The sequence below is a fragment of the Somniosus microcephalus genome, chromosome 1 (assembly GCF_052327205.1).
Source record: "Somniosus microcephalus isolate GS21.2 chromosome 1, FLI_Smic_1.0, whole genome shotgun sequence".
Taxonomy (NCBI): Eukaryota; Metazoa; Chordata; class Chondrichthyes; order Squaliformes; family Somniosidae; genus Somniosus; species Somniosus microcephalus.
In genome coordinates this window covers 261,135,936-261,147,400 of record NC_140987.1, presented here as the reverse complement: position 1 = coordinate 261,147,400, position 11,465 = coordinate 261,135,936, and the positions used below count along the sequence as shown (strand labels likewise).

General features: G+C 42.7%; 1 protein-coding gene across 1 annotated transcript in view; it reads right to left on the bottom strand.

Annotated features, from left to right (window-relative positions):
• Positions 1 to 1,201: 1,201 nt before the first annotated feature.
• The window catches only part of ecpas (Ecm29 proteasome adaptor and scaffold), a 167,180-nt gene continuing 156,916 nt past the window's right edge, over positions 1,202 to 11,465 (bottom strand). The window contains 5 exon segments of the mRNA XM_085992949.1: positions 1,202 to 3,641; positions 4,469 to 4,540; positions 4,632 to 4,720; positions 4,834 to 4,939; positions 6,496 to 6,625. Of these exon segments, the coding sequence (XP_085849075.1) occupies positions 3,502 to 3,641; positions 4,469 to 4,540; positions 4,632 to 4,720; positions 4,834 to 4,939; positions 6,496 to 6,625 (537 nt within the window). The 3' untranslated portion in view covers positions 1,202 to 3,501.

The following is an 11,465-nucleotide window of genomic DNA, read 5'->3' as shown; positions in this document are numbered from 1 at the left end:
AGTCACCCTCCGGCTTGAGAGAGAGATTGTCAATTGGTGCTGGATTAGGGACAGTTTTATACTCACTGAAGACAGCCCTAGAAGTTAGAAGGCAGTATTAAAATTTACACTCTCTCCAATTTCTCAAATAAATCAGTTCAGTGAGTTCCTTCAGAGGTCAATCTTTAGTGACACCAGGAGCCAAAAGGTCATTCCAACACAATACTGCTCTTTTAGTCTGGTCAAGCTCCATCAGATGCTGCTCCCTACAGGCTGCAGACCTCCACGCAGTCTGGTGGAGAACACGTGCGACTGCATTTTAGCCATTGCATGATCCTCCCTCTGGGCCCATCAACTTTTTTGCTGTTGTTGCTACACATTCAGGCTTTGTGAAGTTTTACTGTGTTTTAAAAAAAAATTGGGGATGGGAAAAAGAACAGGAGAGTTCAAATACATTCCATCTGAAGTGAGCGGTCTGCAGATGATCGTTGGCATTACATGCCTGCATTTTGATAAGTTTTTATTTCAACTCCAGTTAAATTAGCACGCGTCTAGTCAGTGACATCATAATCATTTACAGAATAATGCACAGTCACCTGTCTTGGCAACTGCAGATTCGAAAGGCAGAAAATTAGTACAACAGCACAAGAGCATTTATTGATTTTGGCAATGTTAAAGTGTCTGTATTCACCCTCCCCTCCCCCATCAGCAATGTCTCACAGAAGACCCAGGCATAATTTTATTATACACATCATGCAAGCACAATTCATATGGACATTCTTCAAGGGGCCCACAAGTATTCTCAAACAATCCTTAAACCCCCCAGCTCTAAATCATGTATACTGACACAATGAATTTGATGCATCTGATGCTTATGAACCCCTCTTATGGGCCAGGATGTACATTCCAAATGTGCCCAAATAAGCATACGCTACAGGTGTTACGCTGTAAGGCCAAATGAGATCATCGCAGGAACTGCAATTCCTACTGACACCTTTAGCTTCAGAATTAGTTTTAAACTGGTACTGGAGTTGCTAACTCTGGCCTGAGTAAATTAATCTGCACCACTGACGCAATTCAATTCAAAATCAATTTGAAAATATGTGAATCTACATCTGTAATGGGGTCTTTTAACTAGAATGTATTTTTCTTGTCTTGTTTGTTGGCCAATTCAAGTCCTGGTTTCTGTTCTGCACAAACAATTAATGTCGAGAACATGTGCTGACAGTCAGAACAAAAGCAGATTTAATTTTCAATACAAAGCTTCACCAGTGAATGGCAGCAGCAGCAAGTAAATGCCCACACGGGGCAAGGTACAGTGTTCAAAGTTAGTAAAATAGTGCAATCGTTCTTCATAGAAAACTTGAGGAAGGCCACACTCTACCTGGCTGTGGCTGGCATCACACATTCACACTGTATGTGCAACACCACTACTTTTCTTCTGATCATGTGACACACCTTGCTTTCACATTAAGTTTAGTTTGAAACCATCAAGAATTCTAAAAAGCGGAGCATCTTAAGTGACATTTCAGTCAGTAAACAAATTGTCACATACTGTACTATACAACATTAAGGACAACCCAATATCCATTACAAGTCTATACTCTCATATAGCTACAGGAATAACCATACTTCAAACAAAGACCACCTTTAAAAAAAAAAAAAAAAAGTTTTTTTTAACTCCCCATTGCAGATCACTCACCATCACACATCAGCTCTGACACGAGGCACAATTCAAGTAGCTGGACAATTTTTCGCTTCTGTGTGATGCTCCATCGAAACTTCTTAACCAGGACCTAACTAAACTCAAATCAACTTGACTTGAGCTTCTGAGACAGGGAGTGTTCCACCACTTTGCAAAAATGTTAATAGATCTGAAATATTTAGAAAGGCAATGTCCAACTTCGTTACTTTTTCATCATTTCCCTTAATTCCCGCAAAAGTGCATATGACCTACAGAAGTATTCAATACATCTTATAATTTAAATAAAATTTATTTATGAGAAGGAGGGGGATGATTATTCACCACTTTCTTCTGATCTACCTCTAGCACATTCAAACAGGAGTCTTGCTCCATGTAAGGTGAGCATTGCAATTCTCAATTACCCAGTACTGATGAAAAGTTAGGAGGGCTCCTTGCACAGCTGTCCAGTATATGAGATGGGATCCTTCCAGGTTGTTTTACACAAGACTGAATTTAAAAGAAAACTTTGTGGTTATAGTTTGAAAGATTAATTTACAGCATTTTAAGATTTTTTTATAGCAAGTAACTTAAAAACATTTGAAGTGTAAATTGATTTTTGTGGGGAGGGGGGCAGCTTAAGAATTCAGTATATATTCTAAATAATAAAATATACAAACTCCAATTCAATTTAACTATCTAAAGAATTAATCAGCAAATTTGTGACATAAATGGAGTAAAGGTGTGCTTTAAGGATATGTGTGTGATCTTGATAATCTGCTTCTGGGTCCTTTAGGAATCACTGCTTTTGCTACAATACCAAGCACAGCAAAATGCTTCGCACAGTAGATGGTTACCTGACTCAAGTGTGAAGTATATGGCGAACTCCGAACTACTTAAAATAGTTCCTAGGTGATTCCACTTCCACTTCACAAGTAAATGGTGCAGTGGAAAAGATCTAACATGGCAGTAATGGTTATATAATCAAAAACAATTTTTTTCTAGTGCTCAAATTATGCAGAAACTTAACTCAAAAGCTTTTTGTTGTTTCTTAAAAAAAAAAATGAAATGCAGGCATGAAAAAGGTAGTGCTAAATCTTTACGCAGCTGAACAGGAACAGCATACTAACACCAACAAATGCTGGAATTACCACTAAGAGTTAATGTCTGAATTGCATTTTGGAGTGCACATTATGTGCACACGGCCCACAGGAGAAATATTCAACTTTAATCCAATTAACACATTAGAAATGCCACTTCAATGGCAGTATACAATGACATATAAAATGGAGGCACGATGCACCTTTGACAGCAGTGTGCTAGATCTTTTAGATTCGAACATAATTTACATGTCTTCATGTTGTAATTTATTAGCCCAACATTTAACTTTACTAGACCTGGTACCAACCGAACTGGACTATTTTCAACTGAATTGTTTTTTCTGGTGCAGCTGTGTGCACCTCACCTCCAATTCAGAATCCACTGTTTGACACATGCATTAATTAAATGTCCCACGACCGTAACCCTCAGCTTCTGTACTTTCCTGCTTCACTGGAGGAAGACAAGATGCAGAGATATAATTTACATCTTGCGCAGACACGAGAATCTGCAAAACGCGACTAACTGAACACACACACAAACCCACATCTGAAAATGGAATTCACTACACTCGCACTCTTCCAAGTACCAGGTGCAGCATTTGTCTTATACTCAAAACAGGCCAACCGACAACATAGGAAGCAACATTTTAGATTTTATATATCCAAACTGGATAGCCAGATTTTGGGTTGTCAAGTCTTCAGCTGAAGTTATTCTGTTGCAGAATATAGGTCTTGGCAGGATTATGGGAGATTTGCAAGGTGTTTCTTAAGGTCCGAGGCCTTGTCTTTCAGTTCTGGCCGGTTGTCTGATTCCATGCTGGTTAGGGACTGAAGAATTATGTCCCTCTTCTCAGATGTCAAAGTTGCCCACTGATTAGTCTCTGTAAAAAAAAAAAATCTGATTTTAAACATGCAAACTGTAACTGAATATATATGACCTAGAAGAACGATGATCACGAGCAAGTTGGCTGCTGGCAATTAAGAGAAAAAGTTGAGAGAATTCAGATAACGGCGATACCAATGCTGGATGAGCGAGGGTCCCCCATGTGTACTTAGAGTTTAAAGTATCCTTAGCTCCTTTTGCCCAGGGGGAAGAGGCAGAACACTAACAGCAAGGCAGGGAAAGAGTTTAGCCAGACTTCAGTGGGCAGAGATGGAAATTGTATCCGGAGCTACAAAGCTAGCTTCCAACAATCTACTGGAGCTTTTGCGAGCTCGCTAGCGCTGCATTAGGCTGCTGCTCACATGTGACACTCCTGATTAATTTGGGACCTCACAAGTTGGGATCCCTGGTCTCATGAACAATGAGGAATTCCTTCTGGCAACACAGAGTCCTATCCTGTGAAAGGGATGAGAGAAACTGCTGAAACAGTCTTTTGGAAAATGATGGCCTGATTGATGTGTCAAATGTAGATAAATCCAAATGTCACATATATTTTTTAAAAGATTAAAAACCTATCACTTATGCAGTAAAAGATGCTGAATCAGAATGTACTTAAAAAAAAAATCCAAACATTAAAATATTTCCAGTGGACCACCCTCCCCAGATTCCTTCAGAAATGTGCACGCTAACAGGTGCATTGCAGGAGGGGTGTTGCAGCATTTGGAAAAAGTGAGTACAATTTTAAATTTGCTGCGACTCCCGTCTCAGATTAATAGCTGCCGAAGATTGTCTTGCAGTGTTGTATAAATACTTTAAATTGCTTACCCTCCAGTTTTTTAAATAGAAGTTCCACTATTGATAAAGCTTCTGTCCGTACTGAAGAGTAGCTCTTGTTTTCTTAAAAAAAATAAGAAAAATTTAAAACCCGAAAGATTTTGTTCAACTTTTGCTTAAACCATGCAAGTTCTCTACTCTTATGTTAGCTCACCCAGTGGAAATGTGAGTGCTGAGCAGGTATCTTTCAGGATTTCAGTTAATGCACTTGCATCTTTGTTGTCTTGGCCTAGAAGCAATAAGCTGCAGGAACAATTGTTTTGTTATTGAATTTTTTTTGTGGCAGTTTGTTAATGGGGTTCTTAAATGTTTGGTGATAAAACTGCACGCACAAAACGGTGCATCATTTATTTTACCCTTGGAAGTAGGTGTTCATGGCTTGCAGCACTCCGAGTTGAACTCTCCATGTACTCAATTTTAGTCTTTCACACATTAAATGACACAGTTCTAAACGGTACCGAGCTGTGGAAAAGACAAATACATTTTCATTAACATGTCACCAAAATAGGGACTTCTATACGTCGACTAAATTAAATTTAGTGTAGTTTACCAATAAAACAAGCGGGGGGGGGGGGGGGGTGTTCTATCCACTTTAAGTTCCTCGGAGTCCACATCACGGAAGACCTCTCCTGGTCCCTCAATACCTCCTCTTTGATGAAGGCGGCCCAGCAGCGCCTATATTTCCTAAGGAGGCTGAAGGGATGTAACCTGTCACCCCTGATCCTCTCTAACTTTTACCGCTGCACAATAGAGAGCATCCTGACAAACTGTATCACAGTGTGGTGTGGCAGCTGTAGCTCCTATGACCGGAAAGCCCTGCAGCGGGTAGTCAAAACTGCCCAACGCATTACCGGCACCGGGCTACCGACCGTAGAGAACATCTACCAGAAACGCTGTTTACGGAGGTCACTGACCATCATCAAAGACCCTACCCACCCCAGCCACAGTTTGTTCGCCCCCCTGCCATCTGGGAGACGCTACAGATGCATTCGCACCCGAACGACCAGATTTAGGAACAGCTTCTTTCCCAGGGCTGTCATCCTACTGAACTCTACAAATAAACTCTAAAGCCTGCACATCTGCCAATGCAGTTTATGTATTACAAGCCAAATGAATGTTGAATGTTAAATGTCTTAATCAAAATGTACACTCTCGGGAGCCGCAAGCCTACATTTTGTTGTACTGCACTTGTGCACTAACAATGACAATAAAGTTGATTATTATTATAACTGCAATGGGCTGTAAATCTACAGTACCTCACAAATGAACTGCACGTAAAAAAAAAACCATTATGGCAGTTTTTTAAAAAAGTCTAAAATTATTCAGTCACTCGTTGATTTCCCATAGCATTGCATATGGAGATCAAGACCAAGTATAATCTTTAGATGGCGTGGAGTTAGATGATGGGGATAATTGGACTAGGGTTCAGATCCCATTTTAAAGACATACAATCTGTCCATAGTTTTTTTTAAATATAAATACTGTGATTTTATTTTATTGTTAAATAGCAAATCTTACAGGCATTTGAGAAGCAGAGAAGTAGCAATGGTTGGAGCGTAGGAGTTTCTTTACAGTACAGTCTTCAAAACCGATGTGCCACAGGACTACCACTGGCAGGAAGGTGTAATTACAGCATGACAAGTTTATATTGGAAGTTTTCATTCTAAATGTGGACATGGGAATTTTTAATAGAAAATGTTGAGGCAAAAACGTGACAAAAATTGGCAACAGAATGTAAGATTTTGTAGACAGGAAGTGCGTAGAGACTGAGGTTTTTAGTATGTTATAGATAACTTCAATTGTGTGTTTTATAACGGGACTATTTTCATTTCCCATATGGGCTCAATGAACATGAGACTGAAAATTGTGAACAGTAAGTGGCCTCTTCACAGCCGTACTGCCGCCCATGAATATGGTCGATTTGTTTATTCAGAATACTTTAAAGATTTTTAGAATACAGGTGACGATTGAGTGAATTAACATTTTATGAAGGAACATTACGAGGTTCATTGTCCTACCTTGTGTTTCTGGAGTGCTGGGCCACGCCTTCCCAAGAGTTTCAAAAGCACAAAGCAGATATTCCATCCGTAGCTCTTTCTCTCTATCCTCTTCATGATCCTCTTCCATGGAGGATCCTGCTGCTGCACTCTGAAAAGGAAAGTGAAAAATTCCAGGTTCAAGTCTTTTCCAAAAACTTTTCTATTTTGATTTACAACTTCAATTTGCAGTTGCTATAACCTAACTCAAACCCCACAGAAAAGTTAACCTTTCAAAATTATTAAAAGTATATATATTATTGAGAAACCACCACAATCTAATTTTGTTGTCTTCACCTCGCACTTTGAGTCACAGCAACATTTATAAAGAGATCATACACATAATGCCCAGGTGTATGCTTTAGGTTTAGGACAGTGAAAACTGTATGCACTTTATTGGAAGAAGTAGGCTCAACAGCCCAAACAGCTGTTTCTCATTCCGTATTTATTTTCAAAAAAGGTCCTTCCCCAATTTTCTCCCTTCTCTGCACCAAGGAAAGGTTAAGAGGAGATTTGATAGAGGTGTTCAAAATCATGAATGGTTTGGATAGAGTAAAAAAAAGAAACTGTTTCCAATGACAGAAGAGTTGGTAGCCAGAGGACACAGATTTAAGGTGATTGGCAAAAGAACCTGAGGCGACATGAGGAAATGTTTATTTTTTTTATTTTTACACGGTGAGTTGTTGCGAGCTGGAATGCACTACCTGAAAGGGCGGTGGAAGCAGATTCAATAGTAACTTTCAAAAGAGAATTGGAGAAATACTTGAAGGGAAAAAAATTACAGGGCTATGAGGAAAGAGCAGCAGAGTGGGATTAATTGGATAGCTCTACCAAAGAGCCAGCACAGGCACGATGGGCCGAATGGCCTCATTCTGCACTGTATCATTCTATGATTTTTCTGAAGGAGCTGATGTATGTTCTCTAGCAACCTGTCGAATTGGCTATTTTTCTGAGTCCAATTCTTGTTATAGGGCCAGGAGCCCCTCAAACCTGTTCCAATGGTTGATCTGTACTTAAACTCTTTACTCAATGTTCACATAGACCCTTTCCAGAAGGAGCCCAGATTGACATTTTCTCTTCCTAGGTCAGGGGACTTTTGGCCAATTGTACAGCCCTTACTGCCACTCTGGATCAGACCAGCTAACTAAACATAGAGCAGGGATCTTCTGGTCTGTGTGCCTCAATCACATGCTGTCTTTATCAAATTAGCCACAGCAGAAGGGATTCCAGGCTTGGACTTTAGAAGCAAAATGAGGGCTTCTCCAATGGCTCCGTGAGTTTAATCCAGTGAGCAGCTGAGCAATAACAGAGCAGGAACTCCCATATTTGATGACTAGACTATGCTGAATTGGCTGATGGCAACTGGGACCTCTGTGCCCTGGGTTTGGGAAGTGAACATTGGCCTGGGTTTCCATTTTAGATGCTATTCAGTGGCTGCTGCTGAAAGTGCACATATGTGGACTTCAAGTGAGGACTGGATCGAGATTGGCTGCAATGCCCCATCGCAATCAAATAGCCTGCCACAACTGGCTACTAAAATGCACAGATTAACCGTAGCCCAGCAAGGAGTCATTACTTTAGGAAGGGAGGAAGTGAGAGGGGAGAAAGTTGGTGAGAACCCTTTGGTACAGAATGAGTTATCTGATGTCCAGGAGGGATAGGAAGCCCTCCCAAACAAAGCAATGGTATTTCAGTCTTGATTAGACTTGAGACTTCCAGTAGAGCTATGAGCTCTTGAAGAGAAAGAAGCATTTGACATGAAAGAGGAAACAGAACGTAAGTGATGAGAATGCTCCTTTTGCGGTCACAGATAGTGAGGCAAAGTCTGTTGATGGATGGGGAACTAAGAGTGGAGCCAAGGCAGAGAGGTTAGAACTGTTTATTAGGAACTGAAAGAAACAAGCATTTTACTTGGAGGACATTGAGAAAAGAGGCAGAGATACAGCTATAGCAGAAAGATTGTGAGCATTGAGTGTGTGCAACATTAAAGAAGTTGACAAATGTAGATTTTTACGAAGCATCACCAAGACAATGAAATATGTTGGGCTATGACTGCTTTCACTAACCAAACTATATTTAGAACTTTTCGGCCCGAGGAAGGAGGCATTACTGGATCTAGTTCTGGGGAATGAGGTGGGTCAAGTGAAGCAAGTGTCAGTAGGGGAACATTTAGGGAACAGTGATCATAATATCATAAGGTTTGGATTAGCTTTGGAAAAGGACAGGGAGCAATCTAGAGTAAAAATACTTAATTGGAGGAAGGAATATTCCAGTGGGTTGAGAATGAATCTGGCCCAGGTAAATTGGAATCAAAGATTGGCAGGCAAAACCGTAATCAAACAATGGGCTGCCTTTAAAGAGGAGATGGTTTGGGTACAGTCGAGGTACATTCCCACGAGGGGGAAAGGTAGGGCAACCAAAGTCAGAGCTCCCTGGATGACGAAAAAGATAGAGTAAGATGAAGCAGAAAAAGGGAGCGTATGACAGATGTTAGGTTGAGAATACAAGTGAGAACCAGACTGAATATAGAAAGTTCAGAAGAGAAGTGAAAAAGGAAATAAGAGGGGCAAAGAGAGTATGCGAATAGATTGGCAGCTAACCTAAAAGGTAATCCAAAAGTCTTCTATTGGTATATAAATAGTATAAACGGGTAGTAAGAGGAGGGGTGGGGTTGATTAGGGACCAAAAAGGGGACCTATGTGTGGTGTATGTGCCTTTAAGAGCCCCAGGTGTGCGTAATGCCGGTAATTGCCACTTGGGCTATATAAGCCTGTGTATTGTGTATATCCTTTAGAACCCCCCCCCAGACTTGCTTAGTAAATACCTATGAACCAACTCCTGTCTTCAGTGTCTTTATCTACACACGGACACTACACTATGTATGGAGGCAGAGGGCATGGCTGAGGTACTAAATGAATACTTTGCATCTGTCTTTACCAAGGAAGATGATGCTGCCAAAGTCATAGTGAAAGAGGAGGTAGTTGAGATACTGGATGAGATAAAAATTGATAGAGAGGAGGTACTAGAAAGGCTGGCTGCACTTAAAGCAGACAAGTCACCAGGACCGGATGGAATGCATCCTAGGATGCTGAGGTGGGGTTAATGTCGAAATCGCAGAGGTGCTGGCCATAATCTTCCAATCCTCCTTGGGTATGGGGTTGGTGGCAGAGGACTGGAGAATTGCAAATGTTACACCCTTGTTCAAAAAAGGCTGCAAGGATAAACCCAGCAACTACAGGCCAGTCAGTTTAACCTCGGTAGTGGGAAAACTTTTAGAAATGATAATCCGGGACAAAATTAAGTCACTTGGGACATGTGTGGATTAATTAAGGAAAGCCAGCACGAATTTGTTATATCAAATCGTGTTTAACTAACTTCATTGAGTTTTTTGATGAGGTAACAGAGAAGGTTGATGAGAGCAATGCGGTTGACGTGGTGTACATGGACTTCCAAAAGGCGTTTGATAAAGTGCCACATAATAGGCTTGCCAGCAGAGTTGAAGTCCATGGAATAAAAGGGACAGTGGCAGCATGGATACAAAATTGGTTAAGTGACAGGAAACAGAGAGTAGTGCTGAACGGTTGTTTTTCAGACTGGAGGAAGGTACACAGTGGTGTTCCCCAGGGGTTGGTACAAGGACCACTGCTTTTCTTGAGCTGGGGGGGCCCCGTGTTGCCAGGGCTGTTTTGGGCCGGGCGGTTTAAATCGAGTCCCAGGCTTTGGGCCCTGTCTCTCTGTGAATCTGCTGCCGGGCAACATTTGTACCTTTTAATACCTTCAAAGATGAAAGTGAAAGTACTTATAAAACATTTTTGGTAAATGTTATGTTATTTTTAAAAGAGATACTAACTTTTTCAAAGCTGGATTAGCAGATTTTGAGCTGGAAGTAGTTGAAGCAATGGCTGCCCGATGCCTGAGTTCAAAATGATTAGTCCCGTCCACAGCTGCAGCGATTGGCCAACCATCAGGTGACTGAACTGTAGGATTGGTCAATCATGACGGCACAGGATTGGTCGACCTTGACGTCAGTCAATCAATGCTAATGAGCGGATAATGAGTGGAATTTTGAAGGTTTTTTGCATAACGCGCGAACAATTTTTGTCCGACCGAAAAGTAAATACGCTTACGACCGTCCTGGAATCGTAACTTTCTTTGGACGTAAGGCACGTGTAGGTACGCTCTATAACTTTCGAGTGTATAGCCAGACAGACACACCGAAGGACAGACAGACAGACAGATCTATCCTTTTACATATATATACTAGCTGGAGTGCCCGGCGGTGCCGAGGCTTTTTTGAGGGCATGTTGTTGTTGGAAGAGAGAGAGAGAGAGCGACTGGGGGGGGGGGGGGGGGGGGGGAGAGGAGAGAGAGAGAGCGACTGGGGGGGGGGGGGGAAGAGAGAGAGCGACTGGGGGGGGGGGGAGAAGAGAGAGAGCGACTGGGGGGGGGGAGAAGAGAGCGCGCGACTGGGGGGGGGGGGAGAAGAGAGCGCGCGACTGGGGGGGGGGGAAGAGAGCGCGCGACTGGGGGGGGGGAAGAGAGCGCGCGACTGGGGGGGGGGAAGAGAGCGCGCGACTGGGGGGGGGGGAAGAGAGCGAGCGACTGGGGGGGGGGGAAGAGAGCGAGCGACTGGGGGGGGGGAAGAGAGCTCGACTGGGGGGGGAAGAGAGCTCGACTGGGGGGGAAGAGAGCGCGACTGGGGGGGAAGAGAGAGCGACTGGGGGGGAAGAGAGAGCGACTGGGGGGGAAGAGAGAGCGACTGGGGGGGAAGAGAGAGCGACTGGGGGGGAAGAGAGAGCGACTGGGGGGGAAGAGAGAGCGACTGGGGGGGAAGAGAGAGCGACTGGGGGGGAAGAGAGAGCGACTGGGGGGGAAGAGAGAGCGACTGGGGGGGAAGAGAGAGCGACTGGGGGGGAAGAGAGAGCGACTGGGGGGGGGGAAGAGAGAGCGAC